At 41.1% G+C, this 12,052-nt stretch overlaps 1 protein-coding gene across 1 annotated transcript in view; it reads right to left on the bottom strand.

Moving 5' to 3' along the window:
* Positions 1-12,052, bottom strand: part of LOC103509204 — a 39,692-nt gene that overhangs the window by 25,686 nt on the left and 1,954 nt on the right. Inside the window, exons 2-9 of the mRNA XM_026823585.1 lie at positions 10,945-11,167; positions 10,414-10,484; positions 9,721-9,912; positions 8,960-9,348; positions 7,172-7,938; positions 6,394-6,511; positions 3,089-3,310; positions 2,656-2,785 (exon numbers count right to left, since the gene is read on the bottom strand). Of these exons, the coding sequence (XP_026679386.1) occupies positions 2,656-2,785; positions 3,089-3,310; positions 6,394-6,511; positions 7,172-7,938; positions 8,960-9,348; positions 9,721-9,912; positions 10,414-10,484; positions 10,945-11,167 (2,112 nt within the window). The remainder of the gene's footprint in view (positions 1-2,655; positions 2,786-3,088; positions 3,311-6,393; positions 6,512-7,171; positions 7,939-8,959; positions 9,349-9,720; positions 9,913-10,413; positions 10,485-10,944; positions 11,168-12,052) is intronic.

Raw genomic sequence — 12,052 nt, 5'->3', positions numbered from 1 at the left:
ATCGGCACATTCTCTCCCCTCTAAAATAAAAAAAAACCCTTTTTTTTTTTTTTTTTTTTTTTTTTTTTTATTTTAAATCCACGGAAGCGATCCTGACGGAAGAAAAGTGAAGCTCGAAACTGGATGGGTCTGATAGGGATAGTGAACCACAAAACGGACACCCTCTTTAGGAATCATCAGAATTATGGCCACTACGAATATACGAATACCATCCAAGTTCAACTTCAGTAATTCATCGGAAATATTGGGATTTGGTGAACTAATTTTCTTTATGGCCGTCAATCACGCTCAGACTGTCTGACAGATCTCTGTCAGACGGTCTGACGACTGACCGTGAGTGGCTGGCAGTAGGAGCTTATATTGGAAGTTTACAATAGATCAGTTGCGCTTACTTGGGTGATGTTTCAAAGTCATAGAGCAGGAAAAATGAGGACCAACGGAATTTTTCTTTTTTAATTTGGACGTTTAATAAAATGTCATTTATTAAACATTTAGGTACCTATCAATTTTTAAAAAAAGTTGTGAAGCAGAAAAATCTGTAAGCCTGACAAAATTGAAAACAGTCAGGATATAGCTAAAATCATTTAATGATTAAATCATCGTAAGTCTTGGTTGTGATTTGTATTCAATAACGTTCGAGGCTTAAGAGACTCATGGAAAACAGATGCTGACCAAACACTAAACACTCCAAACAACACCTATTCCTAAATTTCGGAAATTTTTGGTCTCATTTCCAAGGGAAACATTAAGAACAGTTTTATTGACAGACAGTTTGTTCTAAGCCCAAATACAAGATCGACTAGTCTAAAACTGACAACTTACCTGGTCTCCCTTTTCGTTGATTGTTTCCATCGAGTTTCGGAAGATGTTCGGACAAGAGGAAGCCCGAAGTTTGTACTTGCGTGTATTCAACATGGCGTTCCGATATACCACCGAGTTTCTGAAAAAAATGGAAGAAAGCGTTCGATATTAGTGAAATCTAAAAGCACATTAAGGACGAAGGGCATCCACTCGTAATTTTTTTGTGGCCAAAAACCAAATGTCAGCCCAAAGCTATCACCCTAGGGCAGATTGAGAGGCTGACGAAAAACGCCGACCCCGTCTGAACACGGGAAAAGGCGAAGAAAAAGAAGAAGATGTGGCTCATTCCAGAGGGGTTTCATTTGTAGTTATAGGGCGAAGAAAAAAGGAAGACAGGATAGGAAAAAGCCAGCCGCTCCGAGAACAAACCAAGCCTGTTAATAAAGTTCGCCTGACCAGGAATTAAACCCGTGGCCTAGCGCTTACAAGACAGAATTTTATCCTCATTTATTTGCGAATTTGACCACATAATAATGGAGCTCTAAGGGTTAGGTGGTAGAGAACGCCTAAGGCGTTAACCTCGCCTAGTGATTGCCTTCCAGGCTTCCACTCAAGAGTCTATTATTATTAAAGGTACTTAGAGCTTTCTACTTTCTTTACCTAAAAGACTGTTCCCACTTGTCGTTCGGAAAAAAATCGTGTCGTGTGTAGTGGGAACACTCTCATTTAAATTATGGGTAAAACAGAAATCACCGGTGACGGTGGGACAAGATTCAATGGATAGAGCATTAAATGCAATTTTTGTACGCAAGCGTTTCTGCGCTTTTTGACGTGAAATCTGACGAAAGTAAAAGCACATTAAGGACAAAGGGCATCCACTCGTAATTTTTTTGTGGCCAAAAACCAAATGTCAGCCCAAAGCAATCACCCCAGGGCAGATTGAGAGGCTGACGAAAAACGCCGACCCCGTCTGAACACGGGAAAAGGCGAAGAAAAAGAAGAAGATGTGGCTCATTCCAAGCCCCCCAGTCAGTCTAAGCTGGTTCACTCCTAGTTTGAAGTCTCTCAGCCAGACTAATCCACCAAAATCCTTTGATCTTACTAATTTTATACCCAGTCTTTGTCAATGAAGTTTGGTCCTTTAAGTCCAGCAGTTAGTCCAGGACAGAACTTGTTCTAGACTGCCTAAAGGTGTCTGGTCAAAGTACCTACATTTTCAAAGCTTGAATTTGTATAAAGCTTAACCCACCTTTTGGGGCTGTTTGCCTCTGCACATGAGGCATAGGTGTAAGGACAACAAAATGGGTTAAGCTTGTACAAGAGGTACTTAGGTACCTAAGTACTTACTTTTAATACTTAAGTAAGTAACTTTCAAATGAAAAGGGAGGACAAGGAGCTCTAAGTAATTTCTCATTTTAAATGTCCAAAGTGTGATATTCTTTTGGATGAAAAAAAAAAAAAAAAAAAAAAAAAAAAAAAAATTTTGGCAATCGTCATGATAGTTTCCAAGGCCGAATGTTGCTCAAATGTTTCTAATGATATTCCTCTGGTTTAATATGCCAAATTTGCCAAAAGTACCTGCTGAAAAATAATGTACCTTTTCCCATTTATAATCGGGCAGTAAAATCCCTTTTTGCCGATTGGAGGAGTCATCATATAGACCCGTCACGTTTTGCCACTGGAGAAAGACAATTTTTGTATATTTGTCTACTGATTTACGTTCACGTGTCAGTCATACGGTACGGTTTCGCCACCCAACCCGTAATGTGGGCGCCCCATGACAAACGATGAGACGAAAACCTTATTCACCCATCAGTGTAAATTACTTCTTTAAAAAGGGTGCATAACACTCACCCATAAGTGTGTAATACTCCGTGATGTAGAACGGCATTAGAACAATGCTGATTCCACATACGACCAGACAAGCAGCATACATTTTGGTTACGTTCATCCATGGCTGATCACCAGCCCAGCCTAGAACGATCTGAAACATAATCCCCAATAAAATTATAGGTATTGTCTACAAACGAGGTCTATGTCACGGCGCGACGCTGCGACCTTATTAGACTTTCTGGGCCAGCTTAGTTAGCTTGGTTGGTAGCGCGTCTGCCTTTCAAGCGCTAGGCCGCGGGTTTGACAATGTTTGTTCTCGGACTAGCTGGCATTTTCCTATCCTGTCTTCCTTCTCCCTTCGATTTCGAGACGATAAGACCTTAGCAGTTACAGTTCCCTCCATCTTCTTCAAAAGACAAAAAGAGATCTTCTGTGACTTTCCCTGATAGCTTACCATGCCGATGGTGTTGAGGACGCCAATGCAGCTGAGCAAACTGGAAGCCTGCGTGTCCGACATGCCCCGAATGATGACGTAATCGCTGAGATAGAAATAAGGAACGATGAACCAGATGAACAGCAAGACGGTGGCCATCGATAGGAGGAGGAAGTGGAGTTCGAGGAACATGGAGAAGTCGAACATGTCACTGAGCATCTCGAGAAGTTGCGTCGTCCATTTCTGGAAGAGATGGGTGAAAGGGTTAATGGTTCATGGAGAGATTAAGATTTATTGATTCATGGCCATTCGTTGCTGGAAGCCCAGAGGAGGTAGTTAGGATCAAGCAAGTCGAATTTGCTCAACTCCAAAGTCCATACACAAAAAGCCCTCTTGAGGCTGAGGTGTAGGGGCAAACAGCCCTAAAGGATGGGTTAATCTCCTACGAAGTAAAGTAGAATTAATGTACTGGCATCGCCACTTCTTCCTTTGAGGGCATTAAAACAGCTGATCAAAGTCTCGAGATTGTGCGGATATTTATCACTTTTTGACCAAGTTTAACAAAGGAAGGTGTATTTTTGATCCAAATTTAGGTACTATGTCACATCGATCGGTCGGATTTGAATGTATTGGGTACTTTTGAAAACCATAAAATACGTTTTCGTCTTGAATCATGGTTTCGTAGGTCATACAAGAATAGATTTTTCTTCAAATAAATCAGGCTGTAAGTGTAAAGTCCTATACATAGGTTATAGATTTGGCTAAGTGTGTTGTCTAGTTTTGTACAGGTTTAAGCGTTTCTAAGAAACGTTGGTGTGGAAGCTGGTGTCAGTGTAAGCGTTTGGGATGGACGTGAATGTAAAATTTACCTTGAGAAGCTACCATAGGACAAGTGACTAAAGGCTTATTTAAGCTACAAGTCTTTAGACAACATGCAAGAAGTTTAGTAAAATAATCAAGGAAAGAAAGGTGTTTGTAGTTTTGTAGGCATCTAATAACTAAATAGCCTACGTATATGATGCCAAAGTTTATGACTTAGCTCTAAAAAGCTAGTTACATGAAGATTGAAGTTTATTGAAAAGTTAAAATATTGAAGAAGAGAATAATGTACAAAATTATTGATATTGAGTTCCCATTTGAAAAATATTGTATTTACGAACCTCAAACTTCTCTACTTTTGGATTCCAAGTATAGGTGTACGAGATTTACCTATTGGAAAAATAGCTTCGCTATTTATAGGTAACTGTAGTAATACCAGTAGAAAGTAAAAAACAAGATTTTAGTGTATTTTTCTTTATTTTGACATTTTTTTTTTATATTTTCTCATTCGATAACATACTTATTAGATGTCTATTATATTCTTTTTTAACAATTTTAGTTGAATATTTTTTCTAACCTCTATGGAAAACTAAATTTCAAATTGTCAACTGGAGTTTCAAAAAATAGGTAGGTACCTAGGTAGGTATACAAGTCTAAATAATTTGAAGATATACAAGAAAACAAGCCTATGATTAGAGTGGGTAGGCTGTAGGCTGGTAGGAATACCTATTTACCTAAAAATCCTAAAATCTAATGAAAGAATGACTAGATAGAGATATAGGTAGGTAGGTAAAATCCCTAAAAGAACATAGTAGGTAGGGCAAATACATAGAACATAGTATGTACGTATTTCTTTGCACAGCACATTAAAGTATAGGTACCTGAGAGGCTTACTATGTACCTACGAGTATTTACATAGAAACAGAACAATATATCGGTTGAGTGGAAGAGCAAATCCCCTCTTGAAGCCCGTTCCATAAAACTATACCGCCTCACTGGTTTGTATCCCAGCCCCGCAGCCCCTCCGCCCCGCGGGGCGGAGGGGCCAATGCCATAAACTGCATCCACCCCGTCAATATTGACCGAGGGGGCCCCAGGCGAAACCTTACGGGGGGAGCGAAAAAGTATATATTTTGTAGGTATACGCCACTGTTCCGCGCCTTAACCTTGACTTATTGGCGTAAAAAAGTGACAACCACTGGATACTAGGTTTCTTTGTCCACCACAATAACCAGTGGCCACATTTCGGCCGCTCTAGATGTTCATCAGGCTTGCCACATCTAAGTGTCCGTACTCTCCTTGTCGTACTCCAGGACTCCTTCGCCCCAAATGACGCGATTCTTGGTGTACGGGATGGCGATAACTAGAACACCGGCCACAATGATCCAGACACCGGCAATGATGAACGAGTAGTCCCAGATTTGAGTCAGGTCAAACACCAAACCTGCGGAATAGAAGTGGTTGGGTGCGGAAGAGCTCCTTCAGGAGAATCCTGCCACTCACGCTCCGTCTGTCTGAACCAAGTCTGTCATACCATCGGAACGTCTGTGGCGGAAAAAGCCTCCGACTTCTAGGTCTCTCAGATGGTATGAAGGCTGAAGTCGGAAGCTTCTTCCGCCACACAGGTTCCAACCGTAGCGTAGACGTAGAGTCTATAGACTCTATAGGTTTGTCAGACAGTCAGAGCTTGAGTAGCATTCCTAAAAGCCAGAAAAAAGGTGTATCTGTAGTGTAGTGGTTAGCGCGATAGAATTCGGGATTCACCGGAGATTTACCGTCCTAAAATCTGAATAGGGTCAACGAACTACGCCGGGTGTGACAAGGGCTATGAGCTTAGGAACTGATTCGTCATCCTTAGCGCAAAGTGTTCTTTCAGTTTAAACCAGCAGCCCATAGTTGGCGGTTGAAAAAGTTTTCCTACAGGCATGATTAAGGGATCAACTCTTGATCCGAGGGTCAGAGATTTGAATCCCTGTCTGAACGGATTGTTCTGACGAAATACGAGTATCACCAATCAAACGTACTGTGGAATTGTGAACACATTAAATGGGTAGGAATCACAAATTTCACATTCGTGACAGTGGCATTCTTTTGAGAGAGATTTCCCTAACACGTGTCATCAGATGCTTTATGAAACTTACCTCTGCATCTTGATATTTCTAAAGTAGTTCGTATCCCTGTTGGCCATACTGAACTGACGTTTCAGCCACTGTAGGGAGTCGCTCTTATGAGGATATAGGTTACTAGGTAACATGTAAGCACCTAGAACCATTGACCATTGTAAGTTTTGATTCTTGCTTGAAAGAAGTTGCGGTTTACCTGTATCAAACAAACTAGTCGTTATCGTATTCTTGAAGCATGGAAAATAGATGCTGACCAAAAACAAACACTCCAAACGATAGCTTTTCCCAAGTTTGAATTAACACATTAACAAGGGTCTTATTAAAAAGGCAGAAATTATTCTTAGCCCAAATAAAAGATCTACTACTCCAAAACTGACAACCTACCTGGTCTCCCTTTTCGTTGATTGTTTCCATCGAGTTTCGGAAGATGTTCGGACAAGAGGAAGCTCGAAGTTTGTACTTGCGTGTATTCAACATGGCGTTCCGATATACCACCGAGTTTCTGAAAAAAATGGAAGAAAGCTCATTCCATCATCAGTCAAGTACAAGTGAAATGGATTCAAAAATAAATGTTCAAATAGGTACCTATTTGCACTTTTACCAAGTATACGAGATTTACCTATTGGAAAAATAGCTTCGCTATTTATAGGTAACTGTAATAATACCTATAGAAAGTGAAAAACAAGATTTTAGTGTATTTTTCTTTATTTTGATATTTTTTTTTTTATACATATATATATTTTCTCATTCGATATGTGATTAAGGGATGAACTCTTGATCAGGGGGTCGGAGATTTGAATCCCTGTCTGAACGGATTGTTCTGACGAAATACGAGTATCACCTATCAAACGTACTGTGGAATTGTGAACACATTAAATGAGTAGGATTTACAAATTTCACATTCGTGACAGTGGCATTCTTTTGCGATATTAGTCTTCCAGGTCCTGTGATTAAGGGATGAACTCTTGATCTGGGGGTCGGAGATTTGAATCCCTGTCTGAACGGATTGTTCTGACGAAATACGAGTATCACCAATCAAACGTACTGTGGAATTGTGAACACATTAAATGAGTAGGATTTACAAATTTCACATTCGTGACAGTGGCATTCTTTTGAGAGAGATTTCCCTAACAAGTGTCATCAGATGCTTTATGAAACTCACCTCTGCATCTTGATATTTCTAAAGTAGTTCGTATCCCTGTTGGCCATACTGAACTGACGTTTCAGCCACTGTAGGGAGTCGCTCTTCTTGGTTGCGTTCATCAGGTGTTTATTCTTCACGACAAAGTTCCCAGGATGGTCAGGGGTGACATGCTTCTGTACGTTCGTCTTGAAGAAATTTCGCGCCACCGTAGAATTCGTTTTGTCAATCGGTGTCTCAACACTAACATCGTTGACATACAGCCTGTTCCGAATTAAAGAGTCGTCTAGGGAATATTGCTTCTTGGTTTTCTCATCGTTGTCTGCATCAACGCGTTTGAGCAACGTCTCATCAAGCGATAGCTGTTTCACATTGTTGACATGGTTAACGCACAGTTTGTTGCCAACGTTTCCGTCAGGGACTTTCTCCCGGGTTGCATTCGGGGTGCGAATCTTCGGCAGGTTCCTATTGGCGACAGTCTTCACATTGTTGTTGTGTTCGTTTCGCGATTCGTCCGTTGAGAGTTCTCGCCGCAGCGGTGGATTCTTTTCACTCGGTGGAGACACAATCGTTGGGCTGTCCATCGTGGTTTGCTTCCTCAGATAATTCTTGGAGGAGCTCGACGTCCGGATGCGGAGGGAGCTGTGCTGTTTGCAGATGACGGGAAGGCAATCCATGGTGGTGTCCTCAGTGGAGTTCAGAGTGGGGGATTCTACCATGCTGTCGAGCATGGTGCTGTAGAATAATGATTTTTTGGTGTTGAGTGACACCAGAACTTCCATAGGCACCTGAAATTAAATAAAATCCGTTCTAATATTGGGCCCTATGTCACGGCGCGGCGCTGCGACCTTATTAGACTTTCTGGGCCAGCTTAGTTAGTTTGGTTGGTAGCGCGTCTGCCTTTCAAGCGCTAGGCCGCGGGTTTGATAATGTTTGTTCTCGGACTAGCTGGCATTTTCCTATCCTGTCTTCCTTCTCCCTTCGATTTCGAGACGATAAGACCTTAGCAGTTACAGTTCCCCTATCCTCTTCAAAAGACAATAAGAGATCTGTGACTTTCCCCCTGATAGCTTACCATGCCGATGGTGTTGAGGACGCCAATGCAGCTGAGCAAACTGGAAGCCTGCGTGTCCGACATGCCCCGAATGATGGCAAAGACCTATTATTATTCTTTAATAGGTCTTTGCAATTTTCCTATTATGCAATTTTCCGAATTCCTCCCTATGTTGTCCACTCACATCATCATACAGAAAAAACGTCGGCAGATTGAGCACAGAGTTATGTCCCAATATTGGGGCATATTTTTAGAGTTTGACTGAAACAAAATTCTACAATCTAACTTTTTTCCCCCATGGCAAAGACCTATTATTATCTATTCTTTAATAGGTCTTTGCAATTTTCCGAAATGCAATTTTCCGAATTCCTCCCTATGTTGTCCACTCACATCATCATACAGGAAAAACGTCGGCAGATTGAGCACAGAGTTATGTCCTCGCTTCGTCATCTCCTCTTCCTCCGTAAACAGAAGCGACTCGATATTCCCGCCAAGATTCTACAATCTAACTTTTTACCCGCATGGAAAAGACCTATTATTATTCTTTAATAGGTCTTTGCAATTTTCCTAGTAGGTATGCAATTTTCCGAATTCCTCCCTATGTTGTCCACTCACATCATCATACAGAAAAAACGTCGGCAGATTGAGCACAGAGTTATGTATGGCAAAGACCTATTATTATTCTTTAATAGGTCTTTGCAATTTTCCTATTGGGTATGCAATTTTCCGAATTCCTCCCTATGTTGTCCACTCACATCATCATACAGAAAAAACGTCGGCAGATTGAGCACAGAGTTATGTCCTCGCTTCGTCATCTCCTCTTCCTCCGTAAACAGAAGCGACTCGATATTCCCGCCATCCATCAGGACTCTCCGGATCTCCTTAATCTCCACTGCAACCAGTCCTGGGTCAACAGCAGCGCTTTCCGCTATCGAATTCCGATTCGACTTGGTCGCGATGGAATGGCTAGGCGTTGGGTTCTGGAGGCGCTTCTGCTCCCGGATCCACCACTCAGGGTCTTTCATGAGGGCGCCGCAGATACACATCTGAAGGAAGGTGCCGGCTAGAAGCAGTATGGTGCCGCGCCATCCGTACTCCTCGATCCAGTATTGAGTGAGCGGGGCGTAGACGAAGGTGCCGATCCCTGGGAAATGAGAAAAAGAGTTTGTTAGGCCAGCCACTCACTGTCAGGTATCAGGTAGACCTGATCAGATTTACCTGTCAGTTCTACTTGATAGTGAGTGGCTGGCCTTAGAGAGGAAAAAATATTTGGTCCAGTCTAGTTAGTTTGGAAGGTAGAACGCCTGTCTTGTAAGTGCTAGGTTGCGGTTTTGTTACAAGTCCGAGTCGAACTAATCCCCAAACAGATAAGGTTCGTTTTTCGGTTTCCAAGTCATCTTTGACCAGCTGGTTCCTCCTAACCTGTCAAGACCTCCGTTGTTACAATCCCCTCTATCAAACCTCTAGGTATGGTTGTTACAATTCCCTCGATCAAACTTCTTCAACCAAAGCTTACCTGTTCCACACGCGCCCAAACTCGTTGCCAGAGTGCGCTTCTTGTCAAACCAGTAGGCTATGCTCACCACGGCCGTAACGTAGGCCAAACTGAGGCCACAACCCGCTATACAGCCGAACGTAATGTACTGGGCTTCTATACTGTTGGCGACGGTGGCGCTCAAAACAAACCCGGTCCCGGATATGATTCCACCTGAAAACAGAATAGAGTTGTAAGGTTTTAACACTTCAATTTCAGCCCTATGTCACCAAATGTGAGGAATTTTTCAACGAATTTAATGTTTCTGCTTGGTACAAATTCCAAGTCCGATGTTTTTAGCTAATTGACATGTATACTTAATATGAAAAATACCTATGTATACTTAAAATGTCAAATAAATTACAATTACAATTTAACACTTCAACTTCAGCATATGTCACCAAATGTGAGGAATTTTTCAACGAATTTAATGTTTCTGCTTGGTACAAATTCCAAGTCCGATGTTTTTAGCTAATTGACACTTTTTCCTGCCAAAAATTCGGCCTTTTGAGTAAGTACTTACGGTAAAAATAGCTATACTCATTTGATTTTCAGTCTCGGTTCGTCTTGTCTTGAGATATACATGGGTCCATAATTTGGGTCTAGGATTTCCTTGCCCTTAGGATCAATTTAATTTTAATATGCGATTTTTTAAGGCGATATACTCGAGCTCACCCAAAATGGTCATCCACCGACACCCATACTTGTCGACGAAGCTGCTGGCCACAGGCCCCAGGAGGAGTGGCCTTTTGAGTAAGTCCTTAAAGTAAAAATAGCTATACTCATTTGATTTTCAGTCTCGGTTCGTCTTGTCTTGCGATATACATAGGTCCATAATTTAGGTCTAGGATTTTCTTGCCCTTAGGATCAATTTAATTTGAATATGCAATTTTTTAAGGTGATATACTTGAGCTCACCCAAAATGGTCATCCACCGACACCCATACTTGTCGACGAAGCTGCTGGCCACAGGCCCCAGGAGGAGAGGCACGGCCATGGTGACTAAAGGCTTATTTAAGCTACAAGTCTTTAGACAACATGCAAGAAGTTTCGTAAAATAATCAAGGAGAGAAAGGTGTTTGTAGTTTTGTAGGCATCTAATAGCTAAATAGCCTACGTATATGATGCCAAAGTTTATGACTTAGCTCTAAAAAGCTAGTTACATGAAGATTGAAGTTTATTGAAAAGTTAAAATATTAGGAGAGGCACGGCCATGAACAGACTCCCGATCCAAGACGTCTTGGCCTTACTTTCGCCGAAATGGATGAGGAACTCCATATACAGGAGGCCGAAGGAGAAGCTGATGCCGTCGGCCACCATGGAGATGACAAGACTGGACAGCACTACCACCCAACCCCAGCCTCCGTCTGGAACCTGGGCTTTGTCGGACAGCTTGTCCACGCTCAGAATCGAGTCGCTTTGAGGGACACCTGTAAGAAGGGTAATATTGTGATGTTGGAAAGAGGCGTCAACTGCTGACCTGAAAGTAAAATAATCAAGGAGAGAAACGTGTTTGTAGTTTTGTAGGCATCTAATAGCTAAACAGCCTACGTATATGATGCCAAAGTTTATGACTTAGCTCTAAAAAGCTAGGTACCTACATGAAGATTGAAGTTTAATGAAAAGTTAAAATATTGAAGAAGAGAATAATGTACAAAATTATTGATATTGAGTTCCCATTTGAAAAATATTGTATTTACGAACCTCAAACTTCTCTACTTTTGGATTGGTAGAAAAGATCGATCCCTTTAAGGTGGATAGTAGGTATCTATTTGGTCTAAGTAGATATAAAATATGTATAGGATATGCTCTAAAAGTATCTTAAAGACATGCTTATTGAATTAAAGAAATTTTCTAAGTCTGACATTTTAGGTAATATTGTTCTTTTTCTTTCCTGGAAAAATGAGTGCAGTCTGTTTGTTATCAAAGCTGATAAAAAATATAGAACTAAATTATTAATTTCTAATATTTTTCTATAGCTATGGAAGATTTTCTACTAATGGTCATAGGGCAATGCTGAAATAATAGGCCGAGAAGTAAAATAATTGAAAGGTTTTATTCGAGAAAGGTGTAAAGAAGAAGATCAAATTTTAGACAAAGCTTTAAATTAGTGTTTGATTTCCAATTCATTGAAGAGTATTCGGAGGAATTTCCGATAACTTGCGAGTGACTAGAGAAGGCTCTTTATGGGACTGATTTATACAACAGTCCGCACTAGAAAAGCCGTTTTACACAAAAAGAGGCCCAAAAGCTAAGCCCTTTCTCGGATAGGAGTAAAATCCTTCAATGATGTTAATAACGAGGTAAAAAAAAAA

The sequence above is a fragment of the Diaphorina citri genome, unplaced genomic scaffold, assembly GCF_000475195.1.
Source record: "Diaphorina citri unplaced genomic scaffold, Diaci psyllid genome assembly version 1.1 scaffold474, whole genome shotgun sequence".
NCBI lineage: Eukaryota > Metazoa > Arthropoda > Insecta > Hemiptera > Psyllidae > Diaphorina > Diaphorina citri.
The sequence above is the reverse complement of the archived record's forward strand: the minus strand, read 5'-3'. Positions and strand labels throughout refer to the sequence as shown.